General features: G+C 46.1%; 2 protein-coding genes across 9 annotated transcripts in view; one reads left to right on the top strand and one right to left on the bottom strand.

Annotated features, from left to right (window-relative positions):
- Positions 1-7,192, top strand: part of NUMB (NUMB endocytic adaptor protein) — a 93,670-nt gene extending 86,478 nt beyond the window's left edge. For 4 of the 8 annotated variants that reach the window (XM_033063777.1, XM_033063776.1, XM_033063773.1 and 1 more), the window contains 3 exons: positions 1,077-1,379; positions 3,147-3,296; positions 5,242-7,192. In XM_033063777.1, coding sequence (XP_032919668.1) covers positions 1,077-1,379; positions 3,147-3,296; positions 5,242-5,963 — 1,175 coding nt within the window. In that variant the 3' untranslated portion in view covers positions 5,964-7,192. Of the gene's footprint in view, positions 1-1,076; positions 1,380-3,146; positions 3,297-4,101; positions 4,246-5,241 lie in introns of all 8 variants that reach the window. The other 4 variants (XM_033063778.1, XM_033063775.1, XM_033063780.1 and 1 more) reach the window with 3 other exon arrangements.
- PAPLN (papilin, proteoglycan like sulfated glycoprotein) overlaps positions 6,975-25,919 on the bottom strand; it is a 50,044-nt gene continuing 31,099 nt past the window's right edge. Inside the window, exons 13-27 of the mRNA XM_033063771.2 lie at positions 24,839-25,015; positions 23,396-23,552; positions 22,683-22,769; positions 21,881-22,169; positions 21,641-21,758; positions 20,854-20,983; positions 19,024-19,675; positions 18,111-18,248; positions 16,636-16,760; positions 15,761-15,899; positions 14,237-14,374; positions 13,471-13,598; positions 12,787-12,895; positions 11,402-11,577; positions 6,975-10,878 (exon numbers count right to left, since the gene is read on the bottom strand). Of these exons, the coding sequence (XP_032919662.1) occupies positions 10,703-10,878; positions 11,402-11,577; positions 12,787-12,895; positions 13,471-13,598; positions 14,237-14,374; positions 15,761-15,899; positions 16,636-16,760; positions 18,111-18,248; positions 19,024-19,675; positions 20,854-20,983; positions 21,641-21,758; positions 21,881-22,169; positions 22,683-22,769; positions 23,396-23,552; positions 24,839-25,015 (2,739 nt within the window). The 3' untranslated portion in view covers positions 6,975-10,702. The remainder of the gene's footprint in view (positions 10,879-11,401; positions 11,578-12,786; positions 12,896-13,470; positions 13,599-14,236; positions 14,375-15,760; positions 15,900-16,635; positions 16,761-18,110; positions 18,249-19,023; positions 19,676-20,853; positions 20,984-21,640; positions 21,759-21,880; positions 22,170-22,682; positions 22,770-23,395; positions 23,553-24,838; positions 25,016-25,919) is intronic.

Raw genomic sequence — 25,919 nt, 5'->3', positions numbered from 1 at the left:
CCTACCATTTCAGCTCCTCAGAAATCTCTAGTCTGACTCCTCTCTTTACCAGACTTTTGGTTATTCTGCTGATGTGTCAAAAAAAAAAAAAGTCATTGCTTTTTCTAAAATATTTGGGAAACAGTATAGGTAAAATGAGTTTTGCCAGGACAGTGAGATTTCTTTTTTGTCCTGTGCTAATGAGTTGTATTTGTTCCCCAAAGCCAGTTCATTTGTGAGTGAGAAAGAGTTTTCCAAGAGGTGGAAAAATCTCCCCATTGCAATTCTAATCATAAGTGTCATGATTTAAACAAATCTTAATCCTACATTTCTGCCACTAGGCCTGTCTGACAGGAGCATTGTGGTGCTATGCAAAGTCCTGCAAAATGAAGCAGCTGACTTTAAGTCAGAGGAGTTTCCACTGCAACTAACTCATGATTGAGTAGTAACATTGCAGCTAAATTCAGTACAGAAGTGAGACAGGAGCTCCTTGCAACTGTGTCTGGTGTTAGCAAGGCCTGTCAGTTCAGAGGCTGGATCTGCCTTGCAGCACATTTCCCTCTACCTGTAATGGATTTCCTGGAGCAGCTGGAAGCTGCAGCCCAGCCTTTTAAGTGCTGCTGCTACCTTTGGCCTGCTAAAGCTTGTGTGTTTGGCTGCAGCTGCTGATTCTGCAGGGCTGAGAGGGTGGCTTTTAAAAGAGGGTCCTGGAGCTGTGTTGTGTTCTCTGCTGCTGCTAAGCTGTGCTGCCCTAAGTCACTTAATACAGTTGGTAGTAAATATTTGTCCATGGTTCTGTGTGAGGCAAAGTAAAGGTCTTAAATACACAATATATTTTTCAGTCTAAAACATAGTTTCAAGTATTTCTAGAGCTGGGGTCTCAGGAGCAGCTGGAAAGAATACATATGTAAGGCAATCCTTTTTAGGAAGTAGCTTGCCTTAGGGAGCTGTGGGGCTTGGGTATGTCAGGTAATATGGTGAAGACAATGAAGGTATACAGAAATTGTGTTTCTGCTGTGCTATTAGAAACTCATTTGCAATAGTACTAGTTATGCAAATTTTGCTTTACTCTTCTAACCTCACCCTGTTTCCTCCAGCAGTTGAAACAGAAGTGAAAACAGTAGCACCAGGTGCTGCACCAAACAATACTGCCCCCTCTTCTGGCTCTCCAACCTCTCCTACTGCTGAAGTTGCTGCTTCTCTGGATAAAGAAATGAGCAACCCCCATGCTATCCCTCGGCGGCACGCCCCTATAGAACAGCTTGCCAGGCAAGGGTCTTTCAGGGGCTTCCCCGCCCTCAGCCAAAAGATGTCTCCTTTTAAACGCCAGTTGTCTTTGCGAATAAATGAGCTGCCTTCAACAGTGCAAAGGAAGACTGATTTCCCCATGAAAAACTCAGGTAAAACCAAATGATTCCAGTGAAACGTTGCCTTAAATTGTCCCTCCTTTCTTTCTCTGTGGCTTCAAGTAACTCCTTACTTTCTAAATCCTTCTTCCTGCCTCATGTTGATCATTTATCATGAACAAACATCACCATATCAGAAAATTTCTGCTTTGGGAATAGGCAAGAATTTCAAATGTGGGGTTCTCATGCAGAAAACAGTTCTAATTGCTATCTGAAGTACTGGAGCATAGCTTGAAGTGTTCCAGGAATGGGTGTTGGTGAATTAGTAGGTTTTGGCTCTTCCCTCTGAGTCACTGAACCAGTTCTTCCACTTACTGTCAGGGCATCCTGAGACACAAATCCCTTCAAGGCCTTAACCACTTATCTTGGGATTGTGTGATGTTCTTCTGCAGTCTGTCCTTCTGCCTGTCTGAATTCTTTCTGAGAGCAATGAATTGCTTTCATGTTGTATTAAGCGAACCTACCTGTTTAGGTGGTACAGCTGGCTGTATCAGTATTATGTGGTACAGTTTTCACATGATGGGGTTTTCTAAGAATCATGCTAGCATAAACTCCTGGGGTGCTCATTACCTTGCATAATGTCCTTGAGTTCCCTTAGCTAGGTGTTATCCTTCAGGCCAGCTGTACTCTGTTGTACCAGCAGCAGAGCTGTTTTAGGGTTCTAAGCTTTGAAGTAAAAATTACTGTGGCAACGGCAAACCCAACAAAAGTACTTAGTCTAACTTCTTTCATAATCCTTGTTTAGTGACCTGTGCTTTATGACCAGCACTGAGCCAATCAGTTTTGCAGTAATAGTGCACTCAGTAGTGATAGTCACTGAGCCCACCACAATCTCAAATTTTCACGATTGAGAACATTTCTGATGCATGTTCCCATATATACCAGTGCCAGTGCTGCTTCCTGTCCCACTGCATGCACTGCATTGGAATATCCCTCAAAGAATCAATTTTTGGGCATGCCTCCCCCTGGGTTTTAGATCTGGTGCATGTTGTGTGCAGACATTTTATGTTTCTTACACTATTTTGTGCTTGATTATGCCTGTTCATGTCAGTTCTGTGCAATGACGGACTGATGATTGGTACTTTTGGAGAACACGGCCATTAGTAATAATGAGAACATCTGGTAAGCTGGCAGCTTTACTCCAGATGTTACATTATCCATGATACTGATGCTTCATTTAAAACTGAGCATCCATTTTATGTGAGCCTTCAGCTTTTGCTTTTATGATTCTAGCACAGGAACTGGGGATTTCAGCTACCACTGAACTGGAGCAATCAGCACCAACTCTAGACTGAACTTGCCACTGTGCATTGCTGTCAGTACATTTAAAGTTCATCTAGTTACTGTACAAGTATGTTGTTGGAACACTTAAATCTATCATAAGTATTTTCATTTCACAGAATGCCAAATCTTAGAGCCAAACTCTTGATAAATTTAGCACTTTAATACTGAAAGATTTGAATCTCTTCTTAGAAAACTGTAGAAAACTCTTTTTATTTTCTGATACTTGCATCCTTTAAATCTGGAACAGCGATTTCCTTGCCTTCTTGACTTAATCACAAAATACATTAATGTGGTGTTCTATTTCAGGCCAGGTCTTCAACAGTAATGTAAAAAAAAAAAAAACCCTGTCATGAAAATCACTAGCAAGAACATGTAGGACATAAGGGAACTAATTATATTTCCATTTCACATTGGTAGTTATAAATTGTTTCTGTATCCTTTAAACTTTCAATTTAATGAATTCTGTTTACATTTTAGTCCCAGAGGTAGAAGGGGAAACAGACAGCATTAGTGCCCTGTGCTCTCAGATCACCAGTGCTTTCAGCACACCATCAGAAGATCCTTTCTCTTCGGCCCCCATGACAAAACCAGTGACAGTAGTTGCACCACAGTCTCCTGCCTTTCAAGGTTTGTGATTTCTTTGGGTGCTGGATGAGGCTTGAATGCACATAATGTTGCTTTCCAGTAACACATGGTCTAATTTCTTGTGCAAGTCCTGTTACCAGTATTTTGGGTGAATGCATCCTGCTTTATTCATCTTGTCTTTTTAATTTTTCTGTGGTTTTGTTTTAACAATAAGTTCATACACCTACCACACGATAGTTACCTATAAAAGGGACTGGCTTTAAAGTAATGGCTATTTTATCAATCTGCCTCCTGAACTGCTTAGGAGTGTGTCATAGGAACCAAATTTCCTAAGGGAAGGGATTTTGTGCCACCATGATTACTGTTTTTTTCACAAATTCTTAGATAAGGTGTGGAAAAATGCCAGCTATAGAACCCATAGCTGCCATTAAGGAGTTGTGTGAAAAAAATAACCTTTCCTTGTTAAATGTAGTTATTGTTACTTTGTATCTACAAAGTGTTCTTCTTTTGAATCTAAAATTAACTGTACAATAACTACAGGTGAGCAATATCTCTTCCTTATAGAAACAACAAATTTAACTTCAGTCAATTATCAGAACTCAAGGCCTCCTAAAGGACATCAAAATCCACCATCCCATGATTCTCATAACAAGTGTTGGCTTGGTGAAATGAAATTTACTACCTTTGTTGACTGTCAGTTCAGTTTGGCTAATTACACAACCTCCTGTCATGTGGAAGTGTCTAAAAGTGTTGTATGTTGATAGGTATGACCCGGCCCACTAATACTCCAGTCACGTGCATGCCTTGCATGAATTAATTGCACTGATGTTGTCTGCTCCCATTTTAGTTAATGGCACTGCCTCTGCCTTCTGTGTGCTTGCTGCTAAACCATCCCAAGCTGCAGTAGTGTCCACAGCTATGCCAGTTCGTGAAACCAATCCTTGGGCTCATGCTCCTGCTGCTAATACTGGAGCTGCAGCCATGGTCACTGGTAAGACTGGAAGTAGATCCGGTGCATTGCTATAAGAACTTGGATCAGAAGCATAATTGAGCCCCTGAGACAATTGTCAGTGCCACTTAATGGCAAGTGGAAGGAACAGGAACAAAAGCCGGAAGTAGTAGTGTTTTGCACGAGTGGATGGAGGGAAGTGATGAACTTGCTGGTTCTAGGTCTATAATCTCGACTGATTCTTATTTTGGCAGCATTTTATAAAATCAGTGCTTAAAAAGGAAGTAATGAAGTTGTATGTCAGTTTGTGTGTATAAAAGAGGAAGAATCTGTGTGTACCCAAAACAATTTTTGTGTATTCTTTTCACTAATGTACATAAGGAAGGATTAAGTTGATTGCTTAAAGGCTCATTTCTTCTGTTTAGTAAGTTTAGTCTGTCCCTCCAGGCCTTATCTGCACTGTGTAAGGTGAAATGACTGTCACCCATGTGGGCACTTGTGCTAGAAGGCTGCAATCTGAGTTACTTCATTTCATGGTGTAAGTGCCACTCCATGAGAGAAACTTTGCTAGTGAAATAGTAGGTTCTGCTTGGCCTTGTAAGAGTACCAGACTTCGTCTTTAAAACAGTTTCTTCAACCTTTGTGTTCCAAGTCCACCAGTCCTGAGCTGTGCATTCAGAAACTGACACTCCCCAGTTAGGAGGATTAGTGATTATGGACTAGATCATTGCCACCAAGTTATGAGTGCAGGCAGCAAACTTTCCTGCATACCCTAATGTCTTAGATGTCTGCTATGAAGAAAAAAACCCCATAAATCTGCACTTTAGTGAAGAAGCTCTTACCTACCTCATATTGACGAATGTCTTCCTAGAACAGAACAGTACAGTGGATGCATAAAGATGCTTCCAGTGGTGGGAGCATCTTTCAGTCATGGCAGGAGGAGGCCTGTGTGTTCCTCTGTATACCCTCCAGTCTTTCTAACCAATAAAAGGATGAGGCATGGAAATATTAGTGACTTGCCCATGCTTTCCTTCCCAGGCACCGAATGGAGCAGCACCTCCTCAGGTGCAGCCTCACCAAGTCTCTTCCAAGGAAACCACAGACGTACTCCCTCAGAGGCAGACCGCTGGTTGGAAGAGGTCTCAAAGACTGTCAGAGCCCAACAGCAGCCAACCTCAGCCCCAGCCCCACAGCCACTGCTCCAGCCTCCTCCAGCAGCTCCTGCCTCCCAGCCAGCACCAGCCTTCCCAGTCAGCACCTTCATTGCGCCTCAGCCTGTGCCGGTGGGCGTGGTACCGCCCATGCAGCCAGCGTTTATTCCAGCTCAGCCCTATGCTGTAGCAAATGGGATGACCTATGCAGCCCCAAGTGTCCCCGTGGTTGGGATCACACCTTCCCAGATGGTGGCCAACGTCTTTGGTACTGCCAGCCACACTCCAGCGGCCCACCCACACCAGTCCCCGAGCCTGGTGAAGCAGCAGCCGGTCCCTCAGTACGACAGCAGCAGCAGCAGCGCCACTGCCAGCCCCTTCTTCCACCCGCCCGCGCAGCACAACGGCTCCGCCGCCTTCAACGGCGTGGAGGGGGGCAAGTGGGCTGCCGAGGACAAGCATTCGCAGCCGCCCGCGCCCGCCCCGCAGGTCGACCCCTTTGAGGCGCAGTGGGCAGCTCTGGAGGGCAAGGCCAAGCAGCGCACCAACCCCTCCCCCACCAACCCCTTCTCCAGTGACCTACAGAAGACATTTGAGATCAAACTTTAAGCGGTCCTGGGGGGGGCAGTTAATTGTACATTAGGATAGAGGGATAAAGGGAGCAGAGGGGACTGTTTCTGATCAGTTTGCTTTGATAATCCCAAAGGTCCCTTCAAACTAAAATGGGTTAGAAAGAGGAAGCAGTTATGGGGAGGATGGAAACACACAGAGAATTTAATGTGCAGTTCTTAAAAGGAACCCTGGAGCCACCCCAGTCTGCATTCCCTCCTCTTGGAAAGCTGGAAGTCAAACGGAGCAAAGAAAGGCACCCAGTCCCAAAGCCTGTTCTGCAGAAACATCAATCATCTCACAGAAAGGAAGGCAGATGTTTGTACCTGTGTCCTCCTGATGCCCTGCAAGCCCTGGATGTTCCCCCTCAGGGAAGAATTGGGTAGGGTGGGGGGGTGGATATGGGTGGGATGTTGTCACCTTAGCAAAAGCTAGGTTTGTGGAAAAAGTTGAGCTTCCATTTTGAGTAACAAAGTGAATATTATATGTAAAGAATAAAGTAAAGCCAAAATCTTTATTTTTATGCATTTAGAATATTTTAAATAGTTGGATATTAAAAGCTGTATGAGTTGTAAGTAATCTTGCCAAAGGTTAAAAAACAAGGGGGTTGGATGTAAGAAATTGTACATAAGATTGATTTATCGCTGATTCTTATAGTAAGTAATATTGGGGGGGTGGAAAAAGGGGCTCTAGCTTGTTCTTGTATCTGTTCATTGTAAGTAGCATATTGCAACAACAATCACAACCAATAAGTCATTATATCGTAGTTTTAAATAAAGAAAATCAAAGAACAGTATTGTCATGGTTTGAAAACCATGGGGAGAATTTACTGTTTTTTATTGGAATCAGTCTACATATTCTATATAGTATGGATTTTTTTCCTTTCATATATTGCTGCAGTTTCTTTGTCTTAATCTATTGGTTCTAACACTACTGTGACAACTTACTGTCATCATATCTACATCCTGGGGCTGCCTGGGAAACCATTTTATGTTTGTCTGTCAATAGTTCTTAGAGGTTTTTAACTTTGGTTTTATTTTTTCCCACTGATTTGTGAAACCTTGTGGTTAAGGCTGCAGCTGGTCCAGGTTCTGCCTCTGGTGACTTGTGAAAACCATCTCATTTTAACTTTACTTTTAAACTTTGGCCTTACAAGCAAATGTAAGTTATATATATTTGTACTGATGATTTATAATCTGCTTTAACAGAAATAAATGTTGGTGGTAGAAGCACTGTCTATAAGAGATTTATTTCGCACCCTGCTTCAGTTTTCAGCATTTGCCCTTCTGGGTGTCTTCTGCCTTGTAAGGTGAATGTGGAGGAGCACTGCTTGCCAACCTAGCAGTTTAAGAATAATATCTTAATACCTCTCATTTTATACAATCTGTTATGGTGCATTGAACTTTAAAACTGAATTTCAAATTATGCTTGTGACGCATAAACACTTAAAGCTCTAAAATAGAGGCCTTTACTGAAAAGCTTTACATCAGATTCTGGGTTTGCAGGACAGGATTTTTTATCACTGAATATTTACAAAGAAACAAAGACAAGGACAGCAACATTCAGTAACGGAAAAAAGGAAAACTCTTTCTTTCCCCTACTATTAAAAGAGCCATATGATGAGATGGTGATGTATTTTCACCTCTTTTCTGTTCTTCCAGTGAGCTAATATCTACCCTGTTAGTGTGACTGGTTCTTACTACATTCTTATGAGCACCACGTCAGTTTAAACACAAGGAAAAAGTCAGACTCCATAACCTGAAGAGGAAGAAACGCTCCCTTTGTTGGCCCTGGATTTGTGCTTGCCAGCAGTTCTGTTTCCAGGCGAGTCTCACAGTCTAGAAAACGATAACTTCTGACATTACAGATTCTTACCTGTGTTCAGTGTGGTATGAATAGTAATGCAAACACTCTCCATGAGAATCGAGTTGGTGTCGATGCTTTTTCCAGCTTTCAAAAAGCAAACAAGTATTCATAGACATTTTTAGTAGGAAAGAAAGCAGTTAGTTATATATCTTTCACAATAAGGGCCCTAAGATGAAGCTGAAAATACCCCAGTATAGTTACACCCTTCTCCTGCCCTGGAGGTAAGCACTTTCTACAACCCATTGTTTAGGGAAGAAAAGGAACATCTTGATTCTCACATAAAACAGTAAACCTTGAGTAGGTGATTAAGTGGTACTACAGAGAGGGAGAAGCTGATCTTGTCAGACAAAATGCAAAGATGCTTTAGTTAACTTGATGGCATGGATTTACAGCAGGGAGCTGCATGTCTGTCAGTCCCACCCTTACTGCTATGCTTGTGCAGCTGAAAGGAGGTCAGCATAAACTCTCCACTAGCCAGAGCACTTCCAGTGTTGTCCTGCCCATCAGCAGGCACTGTTAGAGCCCTCAGGAGTCTGGAGAAACATTTCCTGGCCCTATCTTATATAACCATAGAGTTTAAATGACAGCTGACTACACAGAATATTTAAATATTCTAAAAATAGAACCTCTGACATCTTAGAAAGGGATTTTACAGAACTGGCTACTTACTCTGGGACAGAAGGGTCTGATACTTCCACAGTTCATTTCTAATCATACTCCTGAGCAGACCCTGACTACATACGGAACAGAGGGGGCTTCAAAATGACTGAAATTTACAGAGTCTGATTAGTCCCTGGTCTCACAAGGCATAAATCATATAATATACTAAAATGGTAGAATATCCTAAACACATACACACAGAAAAAGGTGCTGGTCTGAGATGTTAGATGGAAAAATATATACAAACACAAGTGGATATTTTCAGGACCATCTCATTGTTCTTAAATATCCAATGAATTCCACTTCAAACCTTATACTGTAATGCCTGCCGTGTATTCCAGCAGAGGAAATTTTCCCTAATTAAATTAAAGGGTCTTAAATGCAAAGTAAGTATTTTTGTCTTTCCTAGCAAACAGAATCTATCAGAAGGACCAGCCCCAAATAGCTGTGACTGTCACCTGTCTCTCCTGGATTGCTTGTAGACTTTGCCATTTGTTCACATCCTAGAGCAGTGTGTCCAGTCCTGAACCATACCTGTGCTGATGAGAGTGTAGTCACTAGGTCAGTGATTCTTATTTTTAGGTCCATGTGAACTGATTTACTGGGTTTAGAGTACAAACCAGCTCTAGGCTGTCAACCCTGGCAATTTGCACCTATGTTTTGCTGTTGCCTGATGGGTCCTGAGTCAGGACTGAAGAGGAGAGTGGTGTGAGCACAGTCCTGAATTAGCTGCAATTCTTAAAAGCCTTAAAGGAACACATGTAAAAGACAAAAATAAAATAACCCAATCCTCCATCCCCCCAACAAATTATCAACATCTTACACACCAGTTTATAGCTACATCTACGCAAATAATACATGGTTAATGTTGCTAATAATTATGATCTATATGATCTACCCATTCAAATCTAGAATGAGGAAGAAGGGGACTGTCAGGGCTGATGCTAGGGTAGAACAGTAGTGTGGAGGCTATAGAAGAATCCTTTTGCTCAAAAAGTAATTCCATTTTGAGATACTTAAGATACCTAAGGGCTTTTCCTGGTTTAACATGATACAATCATAATACAATCTCACCTCCCCACCCCTAATGTCTGAGATTTTCAGAGTCCCAGATGCATGCTTGCTGCCACTCCGTGTTGGTCTTGAAACGAAGGATGCTTTTCAACTACAGCTGCTCTGCGTCTAGAAGTCCTAACTTGTTAGCCCATAGCAGCAGGCATCAGCCCTGAGATGCAGAGTCAGGCTTTCCTAGATTTAACTGAGACTAGAGCACATCCTTGGGAGGTTTATTCTGCAAGTGAAATGCCCTTACACTTGTATTTCTATGTGTTTATTATTATCCCCTGCCCAAACTCAGCACAACGTCAGAACAGCACAGTTCTGGTTCGGGGAAAAAGATTACCTGCTGAGCCTTCCTAGAATGAGTGCTATTTAAACTGCAGCATCTCAAAACAGTGTTGGTATATTCATCTAAACTACCCCTAGAGCATTCAGGAAGGGCTAAAAGTAGTTTTCTATTTTGTCTTAAGCTTTCTGTGAAGCATTGCTTCTGCATTTCACTCCAAAGCTGACTGCAGCCAAGCAGAAACCAAACTGACCCTATTAGAAATTTGTCTAAGGTCTGCTGGAATAAAACAGCTACAGTAACATGACATTACAGCTTCATCCTGAGAGCCAGTAATCTCCTAGGACCTGAACATTAATTTCATATGCATCAAGCTGTTTCTCACTGCCAGAGTCCTTTGCATTTAGATGGAAAGTGCTCCCCAGGAGCACTTGTTCAGCAATGCTCATTGGAGGAACAAATGTTCATGGCTCATTAGTGCTTTGGTTGGAATGGTGCAGGCCCATCTTCAAACACTTCAGAGATTATGTGTTTAAGAGCACTTTTGCTTATATGAAGAATTGGTCTCTCCCTCTTTGATGCTGGTCATCTGCCTTCTTTAGTCACATCATCCTTACAACCCTACTATCCATCTGGTTTCCGTGAATGACAGCAGCTACTCCTAAGAGATGGATTAGGTACAGCAAGACTTACAGGGGAAAAGGAGTTTACAATAAACCTGAGGGCAGTGGTCTCCCGCCTTTGAGCATTTACACTCACTACATGCTGTTCAATTCACCCTCTTGAGCTTTCCAGCAGGGCAGAGTTCCTAGAACTGTCCCATGCAGTAAAAGAACAGTCTTGTCATTGGTCACCTTGGTGGTGGCTGTCACCCACGGGGGTGCGCAGGGCTGCCCTGGGGGCGGTGATGAGCGCAGCTGGCGCAGCAGAAGCTGGAATAGTACTCATTACCACAGAGTTGGGCCTGCAGGATCAGGTCACAGTTGGCAAGGTGGGGCTGGTCCACACACTCTCTGCTCAGGTCCACAGCGTGACTCACAGTAGCTGCAGCCAAGCAAAGGGTGAACCAGCTGTAAATTTATCCTCAGATTGCTATTCCCTCCCAAAAGACATAGCATGTTCCTGTTTCCTCCACCCCATCACTTCTAAATTTAGTCGTCCAACATCAAGAAGGGATGATGAGTTTCAAGACAAAACAGATACCTCTGGTGAGATACAAGAAAATGCAGTTTGCAGGGAGAGGAGAGACTACTCTACCTACCCTCTATGTAAAGAGCTGGATGGTGTCCAAAGTCCAACTACAAATCATGCAACCAACTATTTGATCAACAAACTACGGCATTTTGGCCTCAGAAAGTTAATTAGGTTCCCAGTGCCCTGGTCACGGATGTTTCCAGCATCCTGCTTTCTGTCCGTGGAAAGCTGGGCTCCTGAGGCAGCACGACCCACAGGCTCCTGCTGCTCCCCAGAGCCCAAGGCTGGTTCTGGACTGGCACACAATGGATGTGATAGCGGCCAGGGGCCAGGCACTGTGCTAGGAGAAGCAGGAAGGCTGGGCTGTACTCACTGCTGGGCTGGCTCCTCAGCACCTTCACCTCTGAGCTGGCACTGACAGAGCTGCTGCTGCTGTAGGCACTGCACGTGTAGGATCCCTCGTCAGCCCCTTGCACATTGCTTATAGTCAGGCTTCCATCCTGGGACAGGTGGATGTGGTGGCCATCCCCCCTCATGGGAACTCCGTTCCTGTGGTGAAAAACAAAATATTTCACTATTGCCACCCATGGGTGCGTCCTGTGCTCTTTGGAAAATGATATTCTGTGAAAGGAGTTAATTTTTCAAAGTTCAACAGGAAGGAGGAAATCTTTTGCACATCTTGGCCCTACAGTTGGGTGGTAACATGAGCCTGAGCCTGCATCCGTTGCACAGTGTCTGCGTGGGAGGTAGCTGTGTCTGTGTGCTCTGTGCAAAGACACTGCCCTTTCTGCTAGCACACATTCTTGAGGTTTGAGGAGCTAAGAGAAAATCCCATCTCCAGGTTGTGGTCTGGCAGTACTCATTTGGCTGGCATTGATAGCAGCACATATTGCTTGATGAGCATATGGGTAGTGAACAATGAGCCCTCTTTACTCTCCCTTTAGAAGTTTGTTTAAAAAAACCAGCAAGATTGTGTCTGTTCAGTTCCTCCTGTAATAATCTGTGCCCAGCAGGAAAACCGCCTGAATTATGAACTCCTAGTTGTTAACAAAATGAAATTTGTTTCACTGAAAAATTCCAACTGAAACATTTTGTTAGCTCAAATACCAAACTTACATGTGGAAGAAAAACTCTGCATGTGAGATGGCCTACTTTAGTCCAAACCTTTGGAATTTCAACACTTACCAGTCCATCTCTCTGGATAGTTTGTAAGAAGGCTCCAAAGCACAACTGATTATTTTCAAACAGGAAAAACAACCCACACTTGCAGAAATTCAGTTTCCTGGTAAACTATCAAGATAAGAGGACACAGCTTTTCACTTCAAAATGCTTCTAAATCTCCCTTGCTCCCACTTTACAGCAAACGGAGAGAACTGTTGCAAAGAGGCAACTGGGAGAAAAGGGCCTAAAATGTCTGCCATGATTAGGCAGAGAGGGTTTTTTAAAAAAATTAAATGATTGCTCATTTAAGTTCTTGTTATTTTTGTGCCACTAGTTTTCCAGCACAGAGTCCTTCTAAACTCCATTAAATCTTAGGTTAATGTCTGATTTCCTCCTTACTTGGCTGGAATATGAACTTGATGACCCCATACCCCACAGGGATCTTGCCCAGGATTTTTCTAAGTAACAACCAAGTTGTTTTAAGAAAGGGTAGGGTGGGGTTGATAACTGTGGTCTCTGCCATACCTGGCAGGCACTCTGCATTAGTATTTGGAGGGTAAATGACGAGGTTTGGGAAGAGAAGGAAAGGGTGCTCACCTTGACCACCTTATATTCACGTTGTTGCCAGTCACTGTACAATGAAGCTGTGCAGTCCCTCCCTCAGGTACAGTGATGCTTGGCAGAAGACCAGTGATCCTCAGCTCTCCTAAACCAGAAGGGAAATCATCACTAGCAGGGAGACAATGCCATGCTCCCCATGGGAGTAGGAGCACTCTCTCATGGGAAGAGTCCAACACATCCCATGATGAGCTGCAAGCCCCTGGGCCTTGAAGCAGCATGATTGAGGCTGTGCTGTTGCTGCTATGGGGAATATGGATTTCCTAGGACTTTGGCCCAAGAAAGGACAAGTAGCAGAGGTCTCAAAGAGCTTTAACCTTCAGCTGGACACATCTATGTCACATGTACAGAAGAATCATCTCCTTAGTTTCTCTTGCTCTTATACTCATTCCACATCACTATCCCAGAAACATGGCCCTGATAGTCATTCTTACTGTGCTATCAATCCCTTTTCCCAGCTGCCTGGAGCACCGTGATATACTGGGCACATACCAGTACTGGGTTGAACAAGTAGTTCTTCCCTTGTCCTCAAGGTGCCTGTTAAACTCTAGGTGTGAAGCAAAGAGGCATGGTCAGCACAGGAACCCTGGCTGGCCCTGCCCAGCCTTCCCTGTTTCCCACTGCCATGCACCCAAGCTGTTTGTGCTTCCACCCATGCAGTACCTAGAGGTCGGAGCAGGACGCGGCGCTGGTCGCGGTCACGTCCATTGGAGGCAATGCAGGTGAAGAAGCCAATGTCTTCAGAGCTGACCTTGCTGATCACCAGGGCCCCGTCCGACTGCTGCCTGTGCCTGGGGAACAAAGCCACAATGTCTCTCAGCCTGTGCTTGGGTCAGGATGGGACTCCAGCCAGCACAGATGAAGCGAAGCCTCGTGCACAGTTTTGTAGCACTGAGCGAAGGTTTAGCAGCTCAAATGCTTCAGGGCTTGTAATGCAACTCTTAGTCCTCAAATCCCAGCACTGATGCAGTAAGACTCTGGAAAAACGTGCTGCTAGAGCAGATTTCTGGCAGCAGAGAGAGGGGATAGCAACACCAGTAGCTGTGGAAGTTCACTGCAGATGCCCTGATCTCTCTCTGCTGTGAACCTCTGCCCTTGCTCACTGACCAGCTAGATTTTTGCAAATTTGCTAGCCACGTGTTCTTTTTCTGCTAACCTTGTAGGTGAATAAATTTGAGCCCTGGCTCACTTGTGGACTCTGTGTCACAGCTCTTCCCTCAAGGATTCAACATTCAAACTTCCATCTGTGAGGGTGGGAGGACAGGGCAGGCCAGTAGTAAGGCCTGGCCCTGATGGAGGAAGCTGGACAACCTAGAGCCAGATAGGCCCTCACCACATGGCCTACAGCTCTGTTTTCTCAGAGAGGAGACAGGAAAGGAAAAGCAAGGAGGAAGCTCTTATGAATGGCTGGACCTGCCTGGGAGCTCACCTGGGAGAGGAGAGGGGCTGCCCATCTTTCTGCCACTCAATGGTGAGAGCTGGTGATGCTTCCACTGTGCAGGGCAGTCTGACTCTCTCCCCAACATTGGCCTCCACTACTGTGGGTTCGCTCTTATCCATTTTCAACCTGCAAAGTCCACAAGCACAGCAAAAGATGTAGAAACTTCCTTGCTCAGCATTTGACTTTCAGCACAAGGCTTTATCAATCACCAGCCTTATTTTTTGCCTCCAATGGCAAAGGGAGATCTGTACTCCCATGAGAGCTCTGATGCTTGCCATGGCAAACATTCACTCCCAGAAAAGAGCAGCCTTTATAAAATCCTGCTTCAGTTCAGCACAGATTGGTGCTGCACTCCTGTCAGCTGGTTTAACTTACAGACAGTGACCCTGGTTCTTTTAGCAACCCTCTGGATAACAGCTGAGGAAGCATTAACAATGTGAACACATGGCAAGCAGTACAAAGTCCTAAACAGGGCACTGAGCAAGATGTCCCTTAGGTGCTTATCTGGCATACAGAAATGAGCCTTTTTACGGTGTGAAGAGCCTATTGCAATCACCTGACTGCACACAAGATCCAGGAGCTGATTGTCCACTTCATGCAGCAGAAAGTTTGAGGTCATGTCCTCACAACACTCATCTCATGTTCTTTGCTCTTCTAACTACAGTTATACACTGTCTTAGAAGGGAACTAAACCATGATGTTCCCACAGTTAAATAAAACATCATCTACCCTACCCCCATTCTATGACCTGAATTCTTGATCTCAAAAAATAAAACCAAAGAGCCTTAATTCAATGAATCGCTTATTACTGCTTTTAGGGCAGAAGCAGCTAAGGAGATTGCTGCAGAGTTCAGCAAATTGGCTGGGTTTTAGGTTGTAAACTCAAAAAAAGAGAGAGACCAGACCATGGCCCTATTTAATCTGGAATTCCAACATGCTGCATTTAGGGCAAAAATAATTTGTCCCCCTTTATTTCTGTGGGGCCTAGGAGCAATAAAAAACCACACAAGAAACTACAAAATATGCCAGTACATGAGGAGACAGTTTTGGGTCAAACTGGTTTCTTCTCAAAATATTTAAAATTAATTAGTGGAGGCTGAAGGAACTGAAGTTTTTTTCAATATACGTATGTCTATTTTGTGCTAGTTAAGCAGCTCCTACTTGCTTTGCTTTTTTTCAGAACAGGTTTCTCTTTCTGCCTGTGCTAACATGAACAGCTAAGGATGCTGCCTCGAGACTTCTTTTGTTTGAACCCAGCTCCTTTGCTGGCAGCTTCCCTATGCATCTTTGCTCAGAGTATGCTTCTTTCAAGAGACCCTCGGGGAGGAGAGAAGACAGCTTGCGACTGGGATCTTTTCCTGTTGTCAGCAGTTCAGTGCTGCTTGCTTCCCAACCGTGCCCTGGAACAGCTGACCCAGGACCTTTCCAATCTTTGGCTTTTCTACATGAAGAGATGCCATATGGTTCATCAGCTGGGCACAGCGGATGAACTGTTGCTGCAGGTGAACCTACCTGTATGTGAGCTGCTGACGCACAGAGGAGCCACCTGCCTGCACGAGCTGCCTGCCTCTGGATAACCCTTGGTGCTGCAGATTTGCCTGGTGAAGGACCCGACCTCTCCCACCCTCTGCCAGCACAGTGCTTGGGTACTCTATTCAAAACAAAACGCCATATGTGAATAAAAGGACACTTCTTACTGTGACCTCTTGCATAGGGTTTCTGTGAGCTTGGGAGAGCTTGCTGAACTGGAGCCAAAGAGCCCTTCAGCCATCTGCTTTTTGGCTGACTAGTGCAGCAAACCTGCACTGTCTACTAATGAGAGTCACAGACCTGCAGGCAAGTAATTTTAGACTCCTTCTCCTCTGTCAGTGAACACGTTGCAACATCCTTTAGGCCACAGTGCCTTCTGCCCCATGTGCCATTGCTGTAACAAAGCACACTTCAGAGATTGAAGGCTACAGGGTGCCTTTCTGGCCTGTCTTTTGAGACTAGTCTTTCATTTTTTTAATGTTTTGTTTCTGAAATAAGGCACATTTTTCAGAACAGGGAATTATTTGTTACCCAGCAGGACCCGTTTGGGCAAAACACAAAACATAATTGCACCAGCAGTTATGTTTTGGATCAAGAGGCAGCTGATGGCTCTCAGGGAAGAAGACATGCTTGCTATGCTAGAAATGGGGTGGGTTACAGGCAAGCCACAACTCCACTTATGGGCTGGCACTGCAGGGGAGAAAGTATTTTAGGGCTGAGGCTTTATCATGAGGCAACACTAAAAGAGGCCCTGCTGCCTCTACATCCCTCTTGGCAGCAGAGGATGTTTGCTCCTGCAGCAGGCTTTATTGAGCCTTAATGAGAAGCCCTGAGTTACCTCTCCGGTGACAAGTCACCTGTGATCTGCAGCTGGATCTGTCGGCTCTCCGTCCTGTCGTCGGAGGTGCGGCAGGTGTAGGTGCCGGCGTCCTGGGGCTGGACGTGGCTGATCACCAGGGAGCTGTCGGACTGGTAGGTGTGCCTGCAACACGTGCAGGGAGCTCTGCTTGCCTGCCCACCCATGGCAACCTGCCAGGGCACAGCAGCTGATGCCACCCAAACCATTCCCCAGGGAGTGCCCTCCCCGGCTCAGGAAAAAACAAAGCCCTGCTGACCACAGACGGGTCGCAGGCAGCGGGAATAACTGCAGCAGAAAGGAGGTCAGGAACAGAGAGGAAAAACTGAGATGGAAAACAGGGAACTGCTTTCAATAACACTCTCCCATGCAGAGGCAAACTGCCCTTCCAGGGGGGAGCTTGAATCCCAGCAGTCAACTGCAAACAGAAAAGCATAACTGGGCTTTACTGTGATTTTCATAACACAAAGGGACTGACTGGCTCCAGACTTTTGCTGGAAACAGACTTCCCAGGGAAAACAGGTTTAAATTAGTTTAAAAAAAAGTTGTGCCAGAGATTTCCAGCCAGAGGAACACTGGGTTATTAGGCTGCAAGTTTCACTCCCAGTTACTGGCTTAGTGCTGCCCCAAGATGAATCAAAGAGAAGCAATATTTTTCTGCATCATTACCCGTCAGCTTCCACCAGTGCCTTCTACCACTGTTATGGGACAGCACTTGCTCTGCCCCATAACTCTAGCCAACACCTCATTACTGGTGCAGAGCAGGTGGATGTTCATGCCCTTAGGTGAGTATGGGGGCTTCTTTATTTCACAAAAAAAAAAAAAAAGTGTGCTGGTTGCGGCTGGTATAGCGTTAATTTTCTTCACAGTAGCTGGTATGTGGTTGTGTTTTGGATTTGTGCTGAAAACAGTGTTGATGTTTTCACTACTGCTGAGAAGTGTTTACACCAAGTCAAGGCCTTTTCTGCTTCTCGCCCCACCCACCAGTGGGCTTCAGGTGCACAAGAAGTTGGGAGGGGACACAGCTGGGATAGCTGACCCTGACAGACCACAGGGATATTCCATACCATATGGCATCATGCTCAGAATGTAAAGCTGGGGAAAGGAGGAGGAGCAGGGGGGAGTGATGACTTTGTCTTCCCAAGCCACTGTTATGTGGGAGGGGGCCCTGCTCTTCTGGAGACAGCTGAACACCTGCCTGCCCGTGGGAAGTGATGAATGAATTTCTTGTTTTGCTTTGCTTGCACCAACAGCTTTTGTTTTGTCTTTTAAACTGTCTTTATCTTATCCATGGATTTTCTAAGTTTTACACTTCTGATTCTCTCTCCCATCCCACCAGGGGTGAGTGAGCAGCTCTGTGGGGCTGAGTTGCCAGCTGGGGTGAAACCATGACAGTCCTTTTTGGATTGTATATTTGGCACTCCGCCAACTAAAGCAAGGAGCCATCTGCTCTACAATGAAGGGAGCTGAGCTCACCTGTCAGAGGAGACTGGTTGGCTGTTCTTCATCCACTCCACTCTGGAGAGCGAGGACATGCCTGTTTTGCAGACCAGCTGGATGTTTTGTCCCACAACTGCTGTCACAAGAGAGGGCTTGGCTTCCTCCAGGATTGTTCTGAAAGAGAGAGTGATTCCATTAGCACTTCTGCTGCCCTCCTCACCTCTGTGTCCTCTCATCTGACTCTGGATGAGTTACAACCACAAGGCAAAGCAGGACCAGCTGCCCACTCAGCTTTGAGCAGATGCACTGGGCAACAAGAGGGCTCCCCATAGCCATATATAGCAAAGACTGCTTTGGACAGACAGAATGCTACAATATCTCCTGGAAGAAAGCCCTGTAACCCCTCCCTTCTGAACGAACAGGGTTCAGATCAACAGACAGACACAGATCCAGTGCAGACATGTTTAGATCTAGCTCTTCACACTCCTGATTTTCAGGGTAACACTGGATCTTGACCCCAAGTCTGCATCTTGAAAGTCTTCCCTAGAACAACCCACTGCTGCTCCATGCAGTGCTAAGATAAAGGCTCCAGAGTCAGAGAGTCAGCTCAATTTGTTGGTCAGAACAAGAAAAAACATATATGGATTCTCATTTACAGTGTAAGAAGGCCTCCCAGACAGAGACCCCAGGATTCTGCAGTCTTTTCACACATCATACTTCAGTGCTGTCAGAGACCAGAAAGTGTGTGAGGAAAGAGACAGCAGGTAATGTCAGGCCGTGGATAATAGTGACTTGTTTTACCAAAGGGCCACATGTGTAGCTAATCCACCACATGGTATTCCCAGTTAGCTGGTCCCAGCTGGGGCAACATTTTCACTTCATAGAAAGCTGCACTGATGCTTCACAATGAGCTGGCAGAACAGGGGGAAGGGTGGGTGGAAATAATCACCTGTGCAGAGCCTGTGCTGGGAACAAGTCTGCAGACTCCTGGTGCCCAAATCCCTCTGTCACAGAAGCATCTGCTCCGAAAGCTTCACGCCACTGCTTGCCTTCCCAGGGCAGCACCTGCTGGCCACTGCTGCTCTGCCTGTCTGAGGGCCCAGGCGCGGCTGCTTCCCAGGAGCGCAGCTGGCCCAGGCTGTCCAGTCTGCTTCGCTGGGTGTCCCAGCGCTGGCTCTCCAGCACACCAGTCCTTGGCAAGGACTCTGGCAGCACGTCCCTCCTCCAGCTGTCCTGCCTGCGGCTGTCTTGAGTGGGGAGTGAAGACCCAAAGGTTCTTCCTTCTTGGCTGTGACTTGCAGCCTTTCTTGTGGGTGATTGCTGCTGACTCTGAGCATGTCCTGCATGAGAATTGGAGACAGTCTGCTGGTGTTGCAGAACTCCTGTGCCAGGGGAGGGCTGGAGCTCCAGATGACTGACTCCCACAGAGCTGTGGCACACTCTCATGCACTCCTCCTCCGATGCAAAGCTGTTTTTATTGCCGTGACAGCCGCCATACCAAAACCGGTTGCACCTGCCAACAACTCCCACAAAGTACCAGCGAGTGGTCCAGTTGGTGCAGGGGCCGTGGGCACTGGGCAGCAGACACATCACAGGGTATGCTATCAAAAAGAGTGGAACAGAGAGTGATGTGAGGGTCCCAAAGCACAAAGATCCAGAGGCTTCAAGCCACCTACCCAGATTATTTATCTGACGGTCCTGTTGGCAGAGGGCAGGTGGGAAAGTAGGACACCTGGGTATCCTACCCAGCTGTGCTTTGAAACTGAGAAACTGCTCACATGTTTCTTTTTGCCTCAGTTTTGCCTCTGATGAAAGAAGATATTTCTGAATCTAAATACTAGACAGATGCTTTAAAGCCTTGCTTGGAGAATTATGCAACTGCAAAGCAGGCTCTGGGGCTTTCTCTCCTGCAAGGGACACATGGCTGCCATTTGCACATTTCTAGCCCACAAAGCAAGTGGCTTAGACCCAGCTATGAAGACTTGTGCATTACACATACCCCTGCATGGCCCAAGGTGTCTACAAACCCAGAATCATGGGTATCACAGCCATGTACTGACAAACACTGGATGCAGGGCCCTGGCTGCCAGATGCTTTGCCAAGGTGTGGCTCAGCTGAGAGGATCCAGAGAGCTTTCTCCTTCCCCAAGGCTACACCACATGGATGGCCACCAAGCAATCTGTGCTGCAGCAGGAGGGCAAGGCGCTGCAGCAGCGAAGTGCCTGCAGAGGGTACAGCTGGGCACTAAAGGTACTTTTGCCCAACAGCCCTCATAGCACAGCAAGCACTGGATTGAACTTTGCTGGCAGGGGGCATCCATGCAGCCCTGAGCAAACCCTCCTTCCCCATGTAGCTCTCGTTCCTCTTCTGTCCACAGGCTGTCTGAAGGCTGAGCACTGTCCTGATTCCTCAGGAAATCCCTACTTCTCCTAAACCTGGGTAATTAATTTGGAAGACTCCAGGCTGCATCAGAGTGTCTTCTCAGGAACAAACAATTCCTGAGCAGTCCTACAGACTGACAGAGATCACACAAACACACTTCTATCCAAATATCAGCAGAGGACAACAGGAAGTTCTGCAGCAGCTGGCAGAGCTGAATCCTCAGGCTGCTTTTCTACACTCCCTCCAAGCTTCTGCTGCCCCAACCACTAGGCAGAAATTCTCTTCAGAGAGATTATTTACTACATTTTACAGAGAGCAGAGCCTCTGCACAGGAAACTTCTCTATGCTACTGGACTCTTTTTGTGTTTCTAAACCAAGAAGCCAAAGCATCACTTACGGTAGTTGGGGCTATTGAGACATCCTTCCCCTCGAGGACCTATGGCTGAGGCGATGTTGTCAAAGCAGCAGCCATACACGGAGCCGCGGCACTCGCTCGAGGGCTGCTGCTGGGACAAGGCTTGGCTTGCCTTGGAGACAGGAATGGAAAGCAAAGAGTTATCCTCACACTGAAGGACAGCAGCACATGTAAGGCACCGTGTGCAAGCTGTTAGAGGCACCACTATTTGCTTGTTCGCCTGCTAGAGGCTTTTGTCTTGGGAAGGGGTGGGAAACTTGGCTGTCAGCTGTGGGCCCGGGTTGCACTTCTCTGCAAGGCACACCTGAGCAGCCCAGCAGCAGCCCAGTTCTTATTGCTGCCACCAACAAGCACCCCAACCTATGGGAGGTATCACCTCCCCACCTTGAATTTATCTGCAGAGTTGACAAACACAAACAAAAATAGAAGCCATGTTTTTCCCATTTTTTTTCCTAGAAACTGGCTAGCAATTTTCTGACCAACAGAAATTTGGACTATGCAATCAGCTCTACATAGGATGGCCTTCTACTTCTCAGACATCTCCCCACCACCTGCTCTGTACCCTGCTTGTAGAGGATTGCAGGTGGATGCTCCAGACTGAACAGGAACAAGGTGGGCCAAAGGGCTTGATGCCATGCCTGAAGTATCGGTTCCTCAGCATTACTGGCAGAGATGAAGCCCAAGAGAATCCACAGTGTGAGTCAGCAGGGTCCAATCTAAATCTTCATATCTGATCAACTTCTGAAATGCAGAGAGCTCTTGTACTTACTGCTGGAGTGGTTGCAGTGGGACGATTTTGTCTCGTTTGAATGTCATGATAATATTGTGGGCATCCAATGTTGTTTGGACCCTGGGCAGCCGACACTCCATCAGGACAGCAGCCATACCTACAGGCAGAAGGGCTGCAGTAACACCTGACCTGCCTAGTCAACAGGCACAGGCTACAAGATTCAGGAAGCCCCCAAGAAAGGCACTGCCTCCCTGCCCACACCTATCTACTTACAGCTACCTGTTTTGGTGGCAGGTGCTGAAAAGGCAACCTCTCCCCAGAGGGCCCGACGCCGGAGTGTGCCCATCTGGACAGCAGCCATGTGGGCTCTGGTGGCAGTCCTGGGAGCCAGCCCCTGCAGGGGAGTCCTGAGAGAAGCTGAGCTGATGGGAACCTGGCGAGCGGGACTGGGACTCCCAGCCGACAGGAAACAAGTTGATGCTGTGGTCCTTGGTGGATGGAATGTGCTGATTACCTGAGGTGCTATGGATCATGGTGGTCCCAGGGAGCATGCTTCTATCATCAGAATCTAGGGAGAGAACTCAAAGTATGCAGGTGAGCATGAACATCTGGTCAGCTTTCCTCCTCTCTCTGCTCTCTTTCACCTGCCCAAGGCTACCTGGCAGGACTTTTGCATCACAGGGGTGTCTTCTGGCCCACCCTTCCTGATCTGGCTGAGGTAGCTTGCTCATTGCCTTGACCTTCTTCCTACTGTCCCATGAGAAACCACCTGTCAAATTGCTGTGATCCCTTCACATCATCCTTTCTTGTTCCTATGATCTCCTTTGGACATAATTTCTTCCAGCCAGCACTTAAGTCATGCTGACAGAACCTGGGATCCATATGCTGTACAGAGTCTTCTGCATGGATAGATTAAAATATTGTTGATGTAAAAGGATCTACATTTTGCCCCTGGCTCCTGGGGTTTCTAGAAGCCATGAAAAAATGAGAGAAACGTAGAAAAGAACGATCCCTCTTCCCTACCACACCCTACTCCAAGTACCCCATCATCAAACCTCAAATTTAAAAAATTCTTTCAAACCTGGGGCAGGGCTCTTTGGGTTGTAACGTGTCAGCAAGGACTGGCGAGTGACATCATATCCCATAGTGTCCTGCATACTGGGGACTTCTGCAAAGAGACACATGCACAAAATGGGTACAGTTAGTCTAGTCCTGTGCTCCAATAATTGCAAACACATCCAGCAGTCAGCAGGAGAAAAAAGTTGATGAAAGTGTTCCTGTTCCTCTTGTGGAATAGTTGCTGAGCAGCAATTGGATTTGACTGGATCGTCAGGACAAGCCAACTACAATAGGCAGGCAGACAAAAGTCAGCATTGCAGCTCTGACATGGAGAAACAGACAAGAAGCAAAATGTTCTGAACAGTTGTGACTCTCTTAGAGCCAGTCCACAGAGGGATGAGAGTTGGCTGTAGTTTTTAGCTACTGAGCCTGCCCAAATTACCATCCTTCTGGACTGGGAGTCCTGGGATCAGTCTGTAGCACACACTGGATGACCCATCATAGAATACTGGATTCAAAACGGACACACACCAATGTTGTTCCCAAGCCTGTTGCATACATTTCAAACAGCACAAGTAATGGGACTCTGAAGGTGCTTTGTGCACATAACCTTGGCAAACTCACAGGATGGAGACAGGCAAAAAGCTGAGAACATAAGCTGATGCAGAGATGGGAATTTCTACTCCTAAGCAAAAGCATGTTGGGAAAAGCTGGGTATGCAGCAATAGCACTCACGCTGTGGCAGGTAGCAGGGCTGTGTGTTGCAGCTACCCAGGGTGGCTGGTTTCTGTGGCTGGATGGCTTTGCATGTCTCAGGACTGTAGAATTTGGAGTCGCCGTCAGCACAGATGACCTGGCGTGTCCGGATGCCTGAATCACAACTCTTGGAACACTTGGGCACAGAGACAAGGCAGTGAGCAGGCAGCAAAGGCTGAATGCAGAAACCCCACAGATCAGAAGTGGGGAACAGCTGCATGATTAGCTGCAGGCTGAGCACAGCTTCCTCCACCAAGACAAAACAAATAATATTTCAGCTGGAATCATGTGAACAATTAGAAAACCGTACTTTAAACCATTTTACCAGATGTTCCACCCAGCCCTGAAGCATTAGGCTCTGTGCCACACTCAGTCTGTAACATCCTGATGAGCTGCTGTTACCTACAGCGGTGTGTCAGGGAGCTGGAGAGAACCATTTCAGCCTGAAGGAATAAAGGCACCTCAGTTCTCTGGGGATCCACCAGCTGTGAGTGGGTCAGTTTGCATGCCAGAACAACAAATTACAACTGGAAAGCAAACAAGTGGCTTTCTTGTAAGCAGCTAACTGGAGTTTGCCTCACTGGAAGCTGTGGATGAGAGGGAGCAGCAGCTCAGAAGAGGGAATAGCATGAGGTGTCTGTGCAACCCACACAGCTCATGGCAAGCTCTATAAACATTAGGAGAGTATTTCTCTCTAATTCAGAGAGGCAGATGGGAGACCTTCTGATATCAGAAAGTCAGGAGAAAGATCAGATTAAGATATGAACCTTCTTTAGCTGTAACTAAAACTTAGCCCATATCTCACGAAGAAGATGTAAGATGTTTTAGCTCAGAACAAGCTGGTCTGGCTAGCACAGAAGTGAAAAAGTGTGTTTGGAAGTCACCCGATACATTGGATCTACCCATATCTCTACTCCCTGACACTTTTCCCAGGTTGAAGACAGTCTGGCTTCCACCACAAAGACAGGATTAATCCATTTGAAGATCATTTATCTGAATAATTACAAAACTGTACTTTAAAGCATATCACCAAGTGCAATGACCAGTCCTGAAGCCTAGAGCTCTAAGCCACACTTGGCCAGAGAGCTGTTCTGTTGATTACAGCAGTGGAGCAAAGAATAGGGAATAAGCAGCAAGAGTGGATTGTTTCAGCTTATTGGCTGCATTTTGCCACTGTCACTGAAATGATAATCTCTCCTCAGAAGGATTTATTTTTGTAGCAGCTGCACACAAGGCAGTCATCAGATTAACTGGAGCATTATTAGTGCCAGTTACAACACAACTGTGAGCCAAGGGGCTGGTAATGAAGCAGTCCTTGCTCCCAGCCTCAGCCAATGTGCAGACTGCACGGATGAAAGCTTGTTTGTGAGAAGCACAGCAGTACGATCAGTAATTTCCGAGCCATGACAGTGAGGTGCTCACCAGACCCCAGTCTCCAACGTGCCAACCGATTTCCTGGATGCAGTTCTCTTTAAGGCAGGGTTGGGTGGCTGATGGCTTTGGTTCCATTAGACAAGCAAAGTCCTGAGCCTGAGCGCCCTGCTGAGTCCTGCAGGTGACAGTCCGGGTCTGCACTCCTTCCCCGCAGCTGGCTGAGCACTGCAGAAAGGGGCCCAACAATTACAAAGAAGCCCACCCAGTTCCAGGCTGCCCCATCATTAGAGCAGAGCTCCATTTTGAGATGCCTGAAGCAACCAGCTATCATTGAAATAATTGTCTGGGGTGAGAGAGTAGCTGTTTATTCTATAGGGGAGACAATAAGGCATGGGAGCATGGGATAGGGTCTGGGACATCTGGAGCTCACTGGATTATTTTGGCCTATTCATATAAAGGAGATGTGGAGGATGAATTTAGAAAAATAAAAACACTGCAGAATACATTGAGAACAAAACATGGTAGAAAATATCTGAAAAGTCGTATTATTTACATCTCATTTAAACCAATGCAAGGTAAAGAATTTTAGGGAAGGTAAAATGTTAGGTTCATAAATTGCTCAGGTCTTTTGGTTGAAGACTTTGTGCTCTATTTTTAGAGCATGGAGCTGTGACAACTTCTATACTAGCAATAGTTTGTGACATTTTCAATGCCCTCTTAAATTCACAGTGGTGTTTCCTGGAATCCAACCTACTTCTATGTGAATTACTAAGGTGTCTTACAGAGAGCATTAACTTGGGGACAGTCTGAATCACTTCAGATGAGCTTCCCAGCTGAGTTTCAGCCATTAATTTACCAGAGTAACCTTTTAACTCTCAGAGTACACAACACACAGTTGCTTCTGAGAACCCCAGAATGAATCACTCAGGCATTGGTTTGTAAGAGCATGACCCTTGGTGCATTCCCCAAATGGTGCTCTTACTCTACAACCCCTAAGTCACACCTCGCATCTCACAAGGTGGGGGAAAAGAGGGAGTGGAAGGACTTTCCAGTCTAGGTCATCATGCCTCAAAGTTGCATTTTGTGCTGTTGTGCAACTCAGGCTAAGTACAACCACAAGACCGCAAAT

This window comes from Catharus ustulatus, chromosome 6 (genome assembly GCF_009819885.2).
Source record: "Catharus ustulatus isolate bCatUst1 chromosome 6, bCatUst1.pri.v2, whole genome shotgun sequence".
NCBI lineage: Eukaryota > Metazoa > Chordata > Aves > Passeriformes > Turdidae > Catharus > Catharus ustulatus.
Note: the sequence above shows the minus strand (reverse complement) of the source record. Positions and strands in the feature narration are given on the sequence as shown.